At 48.3% G+C, this 16,566-nt stretch overlaps 4 protein-coding genes across 4 annotated transcripts; 2 read left to right on the top strand and 2 right to left on the bottom strand.

Annotated features, from left to right (window-relative positions):
- Positions 1-798: 798 nt before the first annotated feature.
- On the top strand, positions 799-1,736 carry POJ06DRAFT_266117 (uncharacterized protein; the record flags this gene model as incomplete). Its single annotated transcript, XM_056189131.1, has 2 exons — positions 799-871; positions 925-1,736. 2 exons carry the CDS (start codon positions 799-801, stop codon positions 1,734-1,736), a joined length of 885 nt encoding a protein of 294 aa, XP_056046711.1.
- A 3,065-nt stretch (positions 1,737-4,801) lies between these two features.
- On the bottom strand, positions 4,802-6,094 carry POJ06DRAFT_192684 (kinase-like domain-containing protein; the record flags this gene model as incomplete). The annotated part of the gene is made up of 4 exons (XM_056184886.1): positions 4,802-5,532; positions 5,606-5,711; positions 5,771-5,901; positions 5,983-6,094. The coding sequence occupies 4 exons, from the start codon at positions 6,092-6,094 to the stop codon at positions 4,802-4,804; spliced, it is 1,080 nt and encodes a 359-aa protein (XP_056046710.1).
- Positions 6,095-7,220: 1,126 nt separating this feature from the next.
- On the top strand, positions 7,221-13,905 carry POJ06DRAFT_299510 (uncharacterized protein). The gene is made up of 5 exons (XM_056190687.1): positions 7,221-7,388; positions 7,438-8,480; positions 8,539-9,596; positions 9,651-11,582; positions 11,634-13,905. Exons 1-5 carry the CDS (start codon positions 7,381-7,383, stop codon positions 13,551-13,553), a joined length of 5,961 nt encoding a protein of 1,986 aa, XP_056046709.1. The 5' UTR covers positions 7,221-7,380; the 3' UTR covers positions 13,554-13,905.
- Positions 13,886-16,562, bottom strand: POJ06DRAFT_247036 (uncharacterized protein). The gene is made up of 2 exons (XM_056186860.1): positions 14,757-16,562; positions 13,886-14,709 (listed from the first exon to the last, which is right to left on the bottom strand). The coding sequence occupies exons 1-2, from the start codon at positions 16,314-16,316 to the stop codon at positions 14,203-14,205; spliced, it is 2,067 nt and encodes a 688-aa protein (XP_056046708.1). The 5' UTR covers positions 16,317-16,562; the 3' UTR covers positions 13,886-14,202.
- Between the last annotated feature and the right edge of the window lie 4 nt (positions 16,563-16,566).

Below are 16,566 nucleotides of genomic sequence, written 5' to 3'. Positions count from 1 at the left end.
TCCTCGGGGGACGATGCTGAAAAAGTTTAGGTAGTGGACGTTCATATATGGCTCACTTTTACTGAAATTATGTTTGCTACGGATTCTAAGCTATGTACTTCGACAGTTCTAAATATCTACTGTTTTGCTTATTTTTGTTTCCCCCAGAAAACATATGACTGTACTCATCAACCATCGCCTTATTATTGGTAGCGGGCGACTGCGACTTGAAAGTCTGCACCTTTGGAGTGCTCGACTAATGCATTCGCCTCGGCAGAGGATCCGAGTCCTTGATTGCCGTCTGGAGCAAGTTCGCAAGCAAGAGTTTGAATGGCAAATGCTCGTAAATTCATGGGCCAATAAAAATCAAATTCGGCGTGCGCAGTATCAACCAACCAAGGTTCTGGCCAAGTCGGCAATCTCCCACATTGGGCGGCCGTTCCCCCTACTCTGCAAACTCGCCGTCAAAAAGTATACGCCGCAAACTCTCCACACACTGTAATCTCCTTATTTCCGCCATTGCAACGTCAGAGTGAATATTCAAGGAATTAGAGTCCATGAATTTATCATTTGGCTAATACCGGGCCGAGGTTGAGCTTTTTCCGTCCCTAACTCCGTTAGCGGGCCTGTAATGCCGAAGTCGAATGGTCAGTGGTGCGACGAGCCGCGCCGGCCTTGGCCAAAACCTTATGAGTCATCCCCCACCTCGGACCCTATCTTATCGTCCTCCATATATTTCAACTCTCTGGTGGCTGGGAACGTTTAATACGACTGTATCCTATTTTAGATTCTCGAGCAATTGCGACCGCACTTGACAACATGACCGATTTCGGAATTAACAACCTGTTCAGCGTGGAGGGCCTCGTCTGCGTCGTCACCGGCGGCGGCACCGGTATTTTGCTCAGCTCAGCTCAGTTTTGGCCAATTCAAACTAACAAAGATTAGGTATTGGTCTCATGATGGCGACGGCTCTCGAGAACAACGGAGCGATAGTATACATCGTCGGCCGGCGTCTGAACGTCCTCGAGAATGCGGTCAAGTTGTATTCCAAGCGGGGGAACATGATCGCCCTGCAAGGCGACGTGACATCGAAAGAAGATCTTCTCCGCGCTACAAGCATTATCAAGGAAAAATCCGGGCATGTCGATTTCCTTGTCGTGAACTCGGGCGTGATGTCGCAGATGTTGAATGATTTCACGCCAGAGATTAAGAATGACGTGAAGTCGTTGTCGGAGTTTTGGATGAACAAGTCCCAGGAGGATTGGGGACGTACTTTTAATGTCAACGTCACGTCCGTATTCTTCACGACGGTCGCGTTTTTGGAGCTGCTGGACTTGGGAAACAAGAAGCGCGAAAAGGGAAAGCCGACTTCGCAAGTTGTCGTCACGGGCTCAATCGGAGGGTTCATGCGCATCACGCCGTTCGCGTTTACGTATAACGTTTCTAAAGCAGCGACTATGCATCTTGGCAAAATGCTTGCCACGTTTTTTGTCGACTACGACATCCGCGTGAATATCCTTGCGCCCGGAATGTATCCCTCCCAGATGACTGGCGGCGGCGAGGACAAAATCGATGAGGCAAACAAGATACATCTGGACGAATATCCCCGTGAAATCATCCCGCTTCGGAGAGCCGGGAGCGAGGAGGAGATGGGCGGTGCGATCTTGTATCTTGCATCCGCAGCTGGCGGCTATTCAACCGGGTCCGTCCTCGTCACTGATGGTGGCCGATTGTCGACGTTTCCATCGGTGTATTAAATAGTTCAGTGGACCTATCATCGGATGTCACTAGTGTTAGTTTAAGAGCGCTGACTATAGAACACCATATTTTCAACACATAGTCGAGAATAAATTGGATATATAGTAGGACACAGAAACGTATCACCGTAGAGTAATCATCTCATTGGCTCATGCGTAGATACACAGCGCTCCGCTATGTGCACATCTACCGGCAATGAATACTAGTTAATGTATCGGTTTAAATATAGTCTCCCGCTCAAGAACGAGTAGTGCCAGCCCAGCACCCATGCGGCTCTTAAATAAGACCAGCCACCATTGGGTTAGGGCTCCAACTGTCCCCAGCATAAAATAAGGAACAACGCGACAACTCGCTATTATTGCGACAAATCACTAGACGATTCTAAAAGCCACAAAAATGTAATAAGTAGATCATATAAATGCCCAAACCGACACATGCCAATCAAGCACAAAAATTTGCCCACGAGCTCTCCAGACCATTACCATATATACATCCTTCACAAGCTATAATAAAACCCATTTGCTCAAAATGCTACTATATATGACTATATATGGACGAAAAGAAAATAAAACAAAAATTATTCCATGCAATAAGTAAGAAAGGAAGGAAGTATGTCAGGATTTACCTGCCACCCGCCGTCGGTGATTCGAGCTTGCAGATCCACCGGCATCGCTCTCCACGGTGTCAAGGTCCATATCGCGAATGTTAACCTCAACTTGCTCAAGCCCAGAAAGACTAGGATATCTTTTCATAAAAGCATCCTGCCAATCGCTGTCGTTGGCCAAATACGGAGACTGCACTGACGGTGTACTCACAGGTGATAGTAACGGCTTTTGCAGGCGTTTTGGCGACGCGGATTGTAGTTGGGCCGGCTTCGGTGGTGGAGACGGCTTGGCGTCTATCGTCAGGGACCCCATGTCTGATTTGTGAGATGCATGGCCGCGACGAAGGTGCTCTGGTAAATGAGATTTCGACGCGTCACTGGATTTAAGTTCAACTTGGGAAACAGAATAGTGCGACATGTGCGATTCCGGCGGCAGTTGACTATACGACTTATGATGAGTCCTATGTCGTGCCTGTGCCAAGAATTTGTCCTCGTCATACCCCTCTTCGTTAGCTTCTCGCCCGCCGAGTTCGACATCCGAACCCATGCGCACTGTCTCGACGTCATGGTTCTCGACAGCTTTCGAATACAGAATACCGTCGGCTGTGGATGAGGGCTTAAAGCTGCTGGCAGGATCGTCTCTCATGTCTGGTTCGAAGTCCGTATAATGGCCGTATCCAGACGCCGTGCGAGTGACTGGTGTAGTCTGGCTCTGAGCCAGCAGTTGTTGGACGCGATTCTGAATACTCGTCGCGCGCGGTCTGCGTGTGGGTGCTGCCGTTGGTACCGACGCCGGTACAGGTTTGATGGCCGCAATACGCGGCTCTGCCTTGGTGGCAATATTTGGCGACTTGACTGGCACAAATGGCTTTTCTGGTGATACCGAGCGCACGCTGGCCAATGATGGACGAGCAGACATTGGTGTTAATTCCTTAATTCCTGAACGGACATTATCTAGCGAAGGACGGGCGGGTTTAGGTGTTTGCACATCAGCTGCCGGACGAGTAGGTAATCTAGGTCCAGGTTCTTCGGCTGGCTCCTTCACCCGACCTTGGGAGACAATTCTTTGCTCAATTACATCACGAACAGGAGAGGGAATGTCGTCTGACTTGACTTCCCAGGATCCACTTGTGTCAGAGGCCACTATATTCGTACTACTAACACTCGGATTCTCGCGGATATCCGTAGGAGTCTGTGCTCGCTTACCGCTCGACGTGCTCCGTCCAAAAAGCTTAACTGAAGAAGTCCGACGAAACTTGAAGCTGTCCCTTTTCTTGTCAGGACTCGGCGTCCTACAACCCGACCCCGTAGATTGCTGCTCGAACTTTCGAAACGCATCACCAAATTTGCCTGACAATTTTTCAGACACGCTCGGCTTTTTTCCATGCTTATACATGGTCGAGCCAACGCTGATACTCCGCTTCTCAAGTCCAGCCTGTGGAGTGGCGGACGGCAGTGTGGACTTCGATCCGTTATCCATGACCCTGGAACCGCCCATGTCTAACGACTTTAGGAATTCCACATTGGATTCGACATGGTCGGTGACCTGAGATTGGCCAGTAGCAGACGGACGCAGGTTAGATTCATAAGCTGAATGCACTGACCCGGTCGGGCTTGCCGGTCCACTGCGACTGCCAATGCTTCGCAGAAAGTCCATACTTGAATCTAAAAACATGCTGACGGGCCGAGCTTTTCCCGAGTTGGATGAGGTAGAAGGTGGGCGACGTGGGAACAAAAAGCTGCTAGATCTGGATCCGGCGTTAATCTCCACCGAAGCTCGTCGTGACGATATTGGTGTGACGCCCCGAGAAGGAGCGCGAATCGGCGCATATTCGGACCGTGAGCTTGGTCGCGAATTGGAAGATGAGCGCGACATTTCCTCAGTTGATAGTATCGGATATGACGTTTGTGATCGAGAATGAAGACCACCCGAAAATTCTCGACGCTGGAGAATTTCGGGCGAAGTCATTACGCCCGTCGAGACCATTACTGGTCTCTGAGGCTGTGGTTGTTGAAGGGGTGAAATGCTAACACCCGACAGCGAACGGTCACTTTCGAAGCTCGGACGCGCCGGCAAAGGTGGCTGTGACGGCTGTGACTGATCAAGCGACTTTCGCGACCTCTCTGGACTGCTATCCTGACCATATTGTGAAGGTTGCAGTCGAGGTGTCATTCTCCGATCAATGTTCTCAATCGAAGGGAAGCGTCTGGAGATGACAACACCTGCATCGTCAATATCTGCAGAATTAGGCGGTGATGGTGATGGCGATGGCGGTGGCAAGTAGGATGGACGTTGGTCTGACTCTGACTCGGACGGCACGAGTTGAGGTCGTTTAGGTTGTGGAGGGGGCTGATCGGTGGATTGTGATGGCTGCTGGGAAGGTGGCGGGATGCGCCCGCGCCGCATTGGCTTAATGTCAGGGATTGTATTTTGCTGAGGAAATTGCTTCTCGTATTTAATCACGTTGACCAACCCAGCGGCTTGCTGTTTTGTTGATGCGGTATTGGGTGGTGGCATCCGTCGTCGATCCTCGTCCACGCGATAGGTATATTTCTGCAATAAATGTTAACAAAAGACGCAACATAGATAACGAGACGGAGGCATACATCTTTGATGGGGATATCGACTCCACGCATAGAGCACACCTCCTTCAACACCAGATAAATATTCGGCCGATCGCGGGGGTTCTCCCGCAGCATTACAGATATCAGCCTCTTGATCCGTTCTGAATACGGGGGATGCGGCGGAAAGCTGAACGTTGCATTCAAAATTGCTAATTGTCCATGTTCCTCAAACGGGGTGGTGTAATAGCACAGCTTGTACAGCAAAACTCCCAACGCCCATATATCTGATTTCTCATCAATTGGAAGGCGCCTGTACACATCCACCATCTCAGGGGATCGATACTGCATCGTAGTGTGCCGCTGAATATCATCCTCGATCTTCCTGCATTCCCCGCCAGTCATACCAGGCCCGATAACACCAGAAGACGATCCAAAATCGCAAACCTTGTAGCGTCCATTTCCTGATATTAACACATTCTCAACCTTTAGATCTCGGTGTATCAGGGGCGGCTCCAGATAATGCATGCAAGCTACACCCTCAACGACATCGCTAAAAATGTTTAATATTTCGCTTTCAGTGAACCGATCCTGCAGGCGAGTATTCATGAAATCTATTAGACCGCCACCTATAAACCAGAGCATATAATGTCAGAATTTGACTTTCGCGTGCGCAAGCAGCAATCTTCGAGTGTGACGCACCAGAGCAATATTCCATTAGCAAGAAGACTTCGTATTCACCGGTCTTAAGATGCGATGCATGCGAATCAATGTAACTAACGACACATCTATGCCCTTTGAGACGCCTCTATACCAACTCAATCTTAGTAAACCAGTATCTCATGAAAGCACAAAGAGTGGACGTACCATAGTGTCAACTTCTGTTCGTAAGGTGCCTAGGCTCTCCCTATCAGGTACAGCCACTCGCTTCAAGACAGCGATATCAGTTCCATTTACATTGCGATCCAGTCGGACAACGTAAACATGGGCAAATCCGCCTGAAATTATGGATGTCAGCGAAGTTCCTGTTTAGGTTGATACACCCTCTGTACGAAGATCACACGGATCTCACCACATACCCTCGGACAAGTACCGCTCAATTGTGACGTTGTGTGAGCCGACCACTAATGGTGTCCCCGGAGGATATGTACCAGGCGGGACAACGAGATCACTGCCATTGGTATAACGCATATGGTGGGCCTGCTTCTGCGGCACGACGTATTGGGGGTAAACAGCTTGTGGCTGCACAACGTATTGTTGTTGTCCAGGACCAGCAGCATATGCATGTGCCATGGCGAATCCGGCGCAAAATACCGAGACGAAATGAGTAGAAATATACCGACAGCACTGTGCTGAAATTGCCAGTCTGTGGTGACTGCTGTTGCGATACGCGAGCGAGAGTCTCGGGGGTTCTCGCCTGGTGTTGCTGCTGGACAAGTGCAGCGTAGGCTATTGCTCGCGACGCGGGGCGATGTCTCCTCGGCGGGGACCGGACTCATGCCTCCGCACGTACAGCCGCAAACGTTCAGTAGTGAGCTGCATAAGCGTTGCATAAAGCACTAAGCCTATCGTCCATCAACCCTGTCAATGTCGAGAGTGGAGGATTCTGAATTATAACGTGGCAACAAAACATTCGGGACGAAGAGATACATAGTGAACGTTATTTAGAACAGAGGCTGTTCTTCTGACAACGCCAGCCTGAATAATAGAATCTTTGCCTTAGCTTTCCGGTAGCTATCAAGGGCCGCCTACGCCTTACGCAGCCATAGTGCGCCACCTGGCGAAATAACTACGAACTTGCTAATAATATTTCAATACTGCGAGTCTTCGACCTTTTATCTAGCTAGCTCTGTGCCGCTTGAAATAATTCACGAATAATAATGGACGATCAAGGAGGCTTAGCGCACTTATGGAAGGAGAGGGTTAGGGTAACGCGCCGCAGCGAAGCCAAAAGCGACGCGGGGCTAGCACGTATATGGACTAGCGCATAAACCTTATTTCTGGGAAGGTGTTCTCTAGCTGTGAAAATACTTGTGGCTTGACGCAAGTTGTTCCGACAATTCCATCCGAAGCATCACCGACGGCAACAAAATTACGCAATAATTAGCCATCATTATACGTGGTGATAAAACACTACGAACAGCTGCTGGTGAATCTCAGTAAGCGCTGTCATCTACGGTTGATGCCGGCAAAGAGTGTGGAAATTGAGAAAGAGACTGCGGGCTTCCGCGCCAAACAGGGCGTGTGCGTCGGTCCGTTCGACGTGCAAAAGTATATAAACATCCAACCCAACCCGCGCGCTCGCCCGCCCGCAACCAGGCATATCCGCGCAAGTTTTGTCGCATTTGCAGCCCTAACTATCTGTTGCTATCTACACGTGATAGCGCGTTGTTCCCACGCGTTGGTGCACGCGCGTTCCCAGTCCTGTGTGTATGTTTGTCGGATCCGATTAGGACCACGGTCCTAGATAAATAGTCATGTCGAGGTTCGTTATATTGCTTTGTGACACTTGTAGAAATTTACTTATTGGTTAGGCTTGATCGTCTCGTCTCGCTACTCGACACAGGCTCGACGCAGCTGGTTCGAAACACCGCCGCAGACCAAATCGCCGATGTCCAGAAGGCCCACCCCGACGAACTCTATAATCTTCTCGGTCGTGTCTTCCCTTACCTACGATCACAAAAATGGGATACACGTGTTGCTGCTGCCCGCGCGTTAGGCGGTATCGCTGACAACACAGAAAGATGGGATCCCAACACAAGTGACTTCAGAGCTGAGGATGCAGATATCAAGGAGGAGGATGAAATATTAGATGTAAAGCTGGAGGAAGTGCCTCTAGGCAATGTCAAGGAAGAAAGCCGACCTGCACCACCCACTAAAACGCCATCGTTTTATCCTCCCCTGCCACTGGCGTCCGAATTTATCAAAAAAGAGGACGATCTCAGTGATATCAAGGGTCGACTTGCGAAAATAAGAACAGAACCTCTCAAGGTGTCTTCAGGTGATTTATCATCGCCTGACGAAGATGAGGGACTTCTTACTTTTGCGACGTTAGACATTGGTACTGTCCTGAAGAACGGAATGAAGCTCTTAGGGAGCGGTGGCCGCGAATATGATTTTTCGCTTGCTGATCTAGATCCTGCCGAAAGACTTGCTCTGCAGAAGCGGAATGTTGCTGCTCGTCTTGGTCTTGGTGGCGAGTACATGGAGGATATTGTCACTGCACAAGACTTCGCGCCTCAGACTCCTGGTGCCAAAACTCCTGGCGTACCCCCTACGCCTGGTCAAGTGCAGTATTCACAATCATATGGAGCCCAACCACTCAAGACTCCAGATGCACAGTCACCGGCAGAGGATAATAGTGGGCTGAGTTCTCGTGTGCGTGCCATGGCGAAGCGAAAAGCCAAAGCTGACGCCAAGAATCAAAGCAACAGGTTTGTTTATTTTCTTTGTTTGTACCGTTATGTTGTATTCATCTATATCTGCAGAGTCCGATCGGTAGATCTTTCATCCAGCACTGCATCGCGAAAGCTCGCTTCATTTGAAGCACCGACACCGGCAGACAAGCCAACTCAAGGTTCGCTTAAAAGTGTTGTTCTTGTATTTCTGTAATTGCCACTGACTAAGTTATATAGCTCAGGATTACTTTTCTGTGACCCCCCAAGCTCAGCCTGATCGTGTAGTGGTTGAGCACAAAGCCCCACCGAATCCTTCTAGCGCAATTCAGACTGCGGCTGCCGGACAAGTATGGCCATTTGAAGGACTCGCGGAACTTCTTATGGTTGATCTTTTTGATGAAGCTTGGGAAACACGACATGGTGCTGCCAGTGGATTGCGAGAAATCATCCGAGTACATGGAGCTGGTGCCGGTCGAATTGTCGGCAAGCCTCGGAAAGTCAATGATCGACTGAATAAGGCATGGCTCGAGGATCTTGCTTGTCGGATATGCTGTGTATTTGCACTCGACAGATTTGGTGATTTCGTGTCTGACCAGGTCGTTGCGCCGATTAGAGAGTCTGTTGCTCAGACGCTAGGTGCTCTATTACTGCATTTGCCGAAAGACACGGTGTTGAGTACTTACAAAGTCCTTTATGACCTTGTTATGCAGAACAAGTTCGATATCTCGTTTCCTATCTGGGAGGCCTGTCATGGAGGTATGCTTGGTCTGAGGTATCTTGTGGCCGTACGAAAGGATCTACTATTCGACGACGGTAGCGAAAGAGGTCTCCTGGACGGAGTGGTCGAATGTGTCATGCACGGCCTTGATGAGCAAGATGATGATGTCCGCGCCGTGAGTGCTGCTACGCTGGTTCCCATTGCATCTGAATTTGTCGTTCTGCGTCCACGATCTGTGGACAAGCTTATTGAGGTCGTCTGGGATTGTCTTGCTAACCTCAAGGATGATTTGAGTGCCAGTACAGGAAGCGTGATGGACCTTCTTGCCAAGCTGTGCTCGTTTCCGCAGGTTCTAGAGCAGATGAAGGTCAACGCAACGACAGATTCGTCAATGTCCTTCGCCATGCTTGTACCGCGATTATATCCATTCTTGAGACATTCCATTTCAAGTGTTCGAAGAGCTGTTCTGCGTGCATTATTGACATTCTTGAATATTGAAGGCGTAGAGGCCAGTGAGTGGGTGGATGGAAAAGCGTTAAGATTAGTGTTCCAGAACTTACTCGTTGAACAGAATGAGGTAAGTCTTACGATCTTTGTCAAGACCTGGTTATGCCTACTAAAATGCTCATAGGGCGTTCTGAACCTGTCCCTTGAGGTGTTCAAAGCGCTGTCTGATAAACTCTCAATTCAAGGCGAGACAAAGGTCGCCGAAGCTTTTAGTTCCCACGTCTCTCCATTGTTAACACTTCTCATGACACCTATCGGCGTCAATCGCAATACCTTTCCTATGGACACGTCGCTTTTCCTCCGTCCTTCTGGTGCTACATTCGCTGCTCTGAATCCCGCGGCAACGACGGCCGCAGGCATCGGACACAATGGATCGTCAAACGGTGCTTCCGATGGACCTCCACCCAAACGACGTAGACGTTCAGAAAAGAAGGAAGAACCACTTGTGACTACGCATAACATCGACAGCCCTGTGTTGTTGGGTGACGTCGAACTTATTGGAATGGAAGCCATGATACGAATGAAGATTGCTGGCGCGAAGGCAACGGGTTACGCAATGAGTCTCTGGCCAGACAGTAACATTATGACTTTCCAAAATGTCTTGGAGTCATACCTGGGGTCTGCTAGTGTGCCGGTTTCTCCTTCTGCCCCGTACTCCACGTCAAGGCAGATCGCTGCCATGATTTTGGAGGAATATGGGTCGTATGTGAAGGGCCAGTCGGAATTGAAATCCTACTTTGCGCCAAAGCTGTCCGATATGTTGAATGCCGTTACAACAGATATTATATATCAGGATATCGCGCCATATCTCAAAGTCGTCCGCACACAGGCGCAGGCACTACTCAATGTTTTCGTTGACGTCGGTCGAGTGTCACCACATAAGCTCCCGCGGCTGGCTGTTGTCGTGCAAGGGGAAGCGGACGCTGGTCCAGACGCTTTCAGTCTTGCTGACGCCGAGCGTATATTGGGTTCTGATATCGAGAGACTTCGCAAGAGCATGCAGGCGTCATATCGATTCGCTGTTGCTGATCCATTGAAGCATGCTCAGGATAGTTTGAGAATCGCGATTGACGATGCGAAGGAAGCTATTGAGCTACGACAGATCAGGACAGCTGCTGCAGTCGCTGGTGCTTATGTCTCGCTACTCTCAAGCTTACCGAAGAAGTTGAACCCGGTCATTCGCAATTTGATGGACTGCGTCAAGGAGGAAGAAAATTTCCATTTGCAAAGGCGTTCTGCTGCATCTGTTGCCTTGCTGGTACAGCTCTGTGCGGACCGTGGAAAGATTGGAGCTTCTGACAAAATAATCAAGAATTTGTGCGCGTTCCTCTGTGTTGATACTGCGGAGGTTCCTGAGTTCCACCTCCACGAGAAGCTCGAAAATGCTATACTGTCGTTGCGTAAGGAAGAAGACAGACGGGATCCAAAGGATTTGATCGCGTACCAACGGGAAGCAAAGAAAGCTCGAACAAAACGTCGTGGTGCGAAGACAGCACTTGAAACACTAGCCGAAATGTTCGGATCAAAACTGTTCGAGAAGGTGCCGAAACTCAAGGAATGCATGATTAGTCCGCTTTTGGCCTTGAAAGAGCCTCTGCCAAACGATATTAAGTCGCCTGAATCCACACTTGGTCAGGAGATTGTTGATGGATTGTCGGTCTTTCGTGCGCTTTTACCAAAACTGCATCCAGATTTGCATGATAACTTTGTTGAGTATTTCAAGCTGATGGCCACTGCTCTCGAATCGGCATTCTCGGTTCTAAGATATGCTGCTGCCAAGTGCTTTGCTACGGTGTGCAGTGTCATGAAGGTTAAGGGTATGACATTCCTTGTGGAGAATATTTTGCCCATGTTCAACAATGCGCTTGACCTGAAGTGCAGGCAAGGTGCGGTTGAATGTGTTTACCATCTTGTACATGTGATGGAGGCGGGTATCTTACCATACGTTGTGTTCTTGATTGTCCCGATTTTAGGGAGAATGAGTGATTCGGACAATGATATTAGATTACTTGCAACAACTACGTTTGCTCAGCTGATTAAGTTAGTTCCGCTGGAGGTATGTTGTGTTAAGTGTTTCTATTGATGGACACGATTGACCGTTTACAAGGCTGGTATTCCGGATCCCCCTGGTCTCCCTCCGTCGCTTCTTGAGGGCCGTGACCGTGAACGCAAGTTTATTTCTCAAATGTTGGATCCCGGCAAAGTCGAATCATTCACACTTCCTGTCGCAATTAAAGCCGATCTTCGCAAATATCAGCAGGAGGGTGTCAACTGGCTTGCTTTTTTGAATAAGTACCATCTCCATGGTATTCTGTGCGACGATATGGGTCTTGGTAAGACTCTTCAAACTATTTGTATTGTTGCTAGCGATCACCACCTTCGCGCCGAAGAGCATGAACGCACTCATAGTGTGGAAACTCGGCCTTTGCCTTCATTAGTCGTGTGTCCCCCAACTCTGACAGGCCATTGGGAACATGAGCTTCACACCTATGCCCCATTTTTAAAGGTTCTGGTGTACGTGGGTAATCCATACCAGCGGTCGGGCATAGCCAGCCAATTCGCCAGCGCAGATGTCGTTATTACGTCTTACGATATTTGCAGAAACGACGTCGATGTAGTGACGGCACAGAACTGGTGTTACTGTATTTTGGACGAAGGTCATATCATCAAGAATGCTAGCTCGAAGCTGACAAAGGCCGTAAAGTGTATCGCTGCAGACCACCGACTTATTTTATCCGGTACGCCGATCCAGAACAATGTTTTGGAGCTGTGGTCGCTATTTGATTTCCTCATGCCTGGATTTCTTGGTACCGAAAAGGTTTTCAATGACCGCTTCTCGAAGCCTATCACGCAGAGCAGAAACAGCAAGAGCTCGTCAAAAGAGCAAGAGGCTGGCGCATTGGCTCTCGAAGCGTTGCATAAGCAAGTCTTGCCGTTCTTGCTTCGTCGTTTGAAAGAGGATGTACTGTCGGACCTGCCGCCAAAGATTATCCAGGATTATTACTGTGATTTGTCCGATCTGCAAAAACAACTCTACGAAGATTTCGCAAAGAAGCAAAAGAAGTCTGTCCAGACCGAGGTTAGTTCTGCTGGTAAGGAGAATAAGCAGCATATTTTCCAAGCACTGCAATACATGCGCAAACTTTGTGATCATCCGGCTTTGGTGCTCAATCCCAAGCATCCGCAGTATGACAAGGTTACCAGGCAACTGGCGACTGAGAAAAGGCAACTTCGTGATATTGCCCATGCTCCGAAGCTTGGCGCTTTGCACGCACTCCTTTTGGACTGCGGTATTGGCGTCAACGACGCGACGACTAGTTCAATCACTGCTGCCGTTCCGGAGGACCTTGGTGCTGGAGTAATTTCACAGCATAGAGCGCTAATATTCTGTCAACTTAAAGAGATGCTGGATATTGTCGAGCATGATGTTTTTCAGAAGTTACTTCCCACGGTCAGCTACATGCGCCTTGATGGCAGTACAGATGTTCGTAAACGACAGGATATTGTGCAGACTTTTAATGCTGATCCATCAATTGATGTCTTGCTTCTTACGACACATGTTGGAGGTCTCGGTCTCAATCTTACTGGCGCGGACACTGTTATATTCGTGGAGCATGACTGGAATCCAATGAAAGATCTCCAAGCTATGGACCGAGCTCATCGAATCGGACAGAAGAAAGTGGTCAATGTGTATCGTCTAATCACGCGTAACACAGTTGAAGAAAAGATCATGGGCCTCCAGCGATTCAAGCTCAATATTGCGAGCACGATCGTTAACCAGCAGAATGCTGGGTTGTCGACAATGGACACCAATCAAATTCTGGATCTGTTCAATATCAACGGTGATTCCGCGGCCGTGACTGCGACCCAGAATGCTGTCACTGTGGATGAGGATATGGTCGATGAACAAGGCCAGGTTATCAAGAAGGGCGACCGCAGTGTGGTACATGGTTTGTCAGATCTCTGGGACGAGAAGGAGTATGAAGAAGAGTACAACTTAGACTCGTTTATACAATCGCTGAAGTAACAATGTTTGATTGTGAGAAATTTGGATAGTATATGGGCTGATAAAAGTTTTGGATGTGTAATTTAGTGTAATTCTATGGTCTTATAAAAGTGGTGAAGGTTCTTTCTGCAGGATATAAAAAGCTAACGAGGCGTTGCAATCTGAGTGTATATGAGCAGGTGATCAGATTTAGAAGATATATGTAGTCAAGGCGTTGTGTAGGATATACACGGATGATTGTACAAATTATGGATTATGCTTGTCAACTTTTAATAGCCATTCACGATTGAAGTAGCATGGAAATCTCCTCTGATTAAAAAGGTCTCAGGAATCTAAACTCGTTTTCGTTCATAGGTTGTCATAAATATATGCCATTGATTATCATTAGAAGCAAGAAATCAATACAAATTGATCCACACCAAAGTAATGGTGCAACAAAACTATATAACTCCATCCAATCCAAAGCATGTGCAACGAAAAACGCGACAAAATGTGATAATCCGTATGAAAAAAACCTTTTCATCGCCAGCAAATAAATCCACCACAACTTGCTCGATTACATCCCGCCCATGTTTATAGCTAAATTAACCGAATGACCAACCGAAGCGACCATAACCCGAATTTTACTCGTATTTGGATGGAATCCTCATGACTTCGTCACAATGCTAGTCTATTCCGAATTTCCTTCGTACATATCGTCCATATCATCGCCAGGCACCGGTGTGACCTCCTGCTGTTCTGTTTGGTCCGACCCAAGATTAATTTGATTTGCGATTGAACCAGCAGGGACGTCCGTAGTCAGGACGTCATCACCTAGAATGTCTGCCATTTCCATGGCTCCAATTATCGGATCTCCAAATATTGGTGCTAGCAATGGCTGCTGCAGAATCTGCTGCCCCCCATGAATTGCTTGTTGGTGCAGGTGTGCCTGTAACTGGGCATGCTGCTGTGCTCGAATAATCATGGTCTGCTGCTCCCGAGCCAGATGCGCTAAATGTTGTCGCAGACGGCCAACGCCGGTACCGCTGAACACACAAAATACTGCCTGCTGATGTTGGTTGAATTCTGCAGGTGGGGCGCGGCAGTACTGTGTGAGATCAGAACGCATGAATGCTGGGACGCCAGTTAAACTCAAATGCGTTAATCGTGGACAATTTTGTAATAGATCATGGATAGCCTACATAGGTTAGAAGTCCAGATCACATTAAAATCCTAATATCATACCGGAATAGTAAGATTGGAACAGTAAGACAAGTGGACACGTTCCAGCGAATTTTCCAAACCCACTGTTCGTCGCTGGACAAGCGCATGGATAGCAAGGTCCGTAATATTCTGGCATTTGACCAAGCCAACACGGCGCAACTTGGGAAGAGTCGCAAGATCATTGACGGCATTATTGGTAAGCTGCATGCAGCATGCGAGGTCGATATATCGAATGCGAGTACAGTGTCTAACAAGCTGCGAAACACCCGCGTCTGTGATGAGTGAGCAGTGGCCCAAATGCAAGTAGTGAAGCGAACGTCCTAGCTTAGTGATGTGATGTAAACTATTGTCCGTAATATTACTACACTTCGCAAGCACGAGATTACGAAGTTTTGGGGAAAATGAAACAATTCGGAAAACAGTGGCGTCTGTGATCTCCACACACCCAGTCAAATCCAAGATACGCAAAGTGTCGAACTGCAAACTGCCATCAATCGGAAAACTTTCAAAAGCTTTGTCTGTGATATTTGGATTTAACCCCATCTTAAATTCACGTAGTACTGGTAGATTGTTGAATGCAGCTGTTATTGATTCATCCTGAACTAATGTGCAACCCTGCAAATCAAGCTCCATCAAGTTTTGGCAATTTGTCGCTATTGCCGCAATGGAGATGTCCGATATTAGGTTGCAGTCTAGCAACTTCAATCGCCTCAGATATCTACAATTTTGCGCAACCTGAACAACAGAGTAGTCTGTTATTAATTTGCATCCTGTCAAATTCAATCCCTGCAATTTGCGGCAAGAGCTGGCGACAGCTTTAACTGTCTCATCTGTCAACAATTCAACATGCGATAAATCTATGGCAATCAGACCCGAATTGTTGCGCACCACTGACGCTAAACTGGCATCAGTCAGTCGTCGACAAGACGCTAGGGTGAGGCGCTCTAACTCGCAACATGCATCAGCTATCGACGTCATCATCTGATCTGACGTGTGATCAGACACAGCCGTAAGATTCAATCTGCGCACAAATCGTCCGTATGGAAATGTTGACGTATCATCCGACTTTTTCAGCGTCTTCAAAAATCTCAGGAGAACTGGTGTCGTGTTCAAGTTGGGCCTATACCACAACAACTCAACCGCACACCGCGCCCAAGCCTTACATACGAGCAGCGCAGACCGTACATCTTCGGCTGAATCAAGATGACTGAATACCGCTAGGACCAACTCTGTGGGTAAATTTGTCGCGTGCATCCGTAGGCGCTTCATAGCTTGGCTACTGCTCTCGTCATCATCGTCACTAAACCCCAGCTCATGTATGCCGTCCTTATCGGAAAAATCGTCGTCGATATCAGCGGCAGTGTCGTCGTCATCTTCGTCGTCGTCTTCGGGCGAGTCTGAGAGCTGTGGAGGTGTTGTGTATGCAGAAGACGTTGGTGATGGAGAGACAAGACCGTTAATAAGATCTCTTTGACTCGGCACTTGGGGTCCCACGTGTGTATTCGAGGAGCTGATCAGGGGCAAAAGAAACCCAAATGGACCCGTTGTAGTAGATTCCTGCGGAGATGTATTCGACGACATAGTTGTATTAAGAACGTGTCGACGTTACCGTATGCTGCGACCGCGTCTATCTTACAACGAGTCCAGATCGAAATGTGCTTGAACCCGAGGCTAAGCAGACAACCGCACGTCCGGTATGCCGACAAAGCAACGATATATGCAGATCTAGAACAAAACGTGTGGCAAATTACTCTGCGACGATAGTAAGGCGAAAGGTAAAACTCGAATGGGGATGTCGGCGACAGATTCGACAACTTTGGTTTCAAGCAAC

The sequence above is a fragment of the Lipomyces tetrasporus genome, assembly GCF_029532465.1.
Source record: "Lipomyces tetrasporus strain NRRL Y-64009 chromosome Unknown POJ06scaffold_2, whole genome shotgun sequence".
Taxonomy (NCBI): domain Eukaryota; kingdom Fungi; phylum Ascomycota; class Lipomycetes; order Lipomycetales; family Lipomycetaceae; genus Lipomyces; species Lipomyces tetrasporus.
This window is presented reverse-complemented; position numbering and strand designations above follow the sequence as displayed.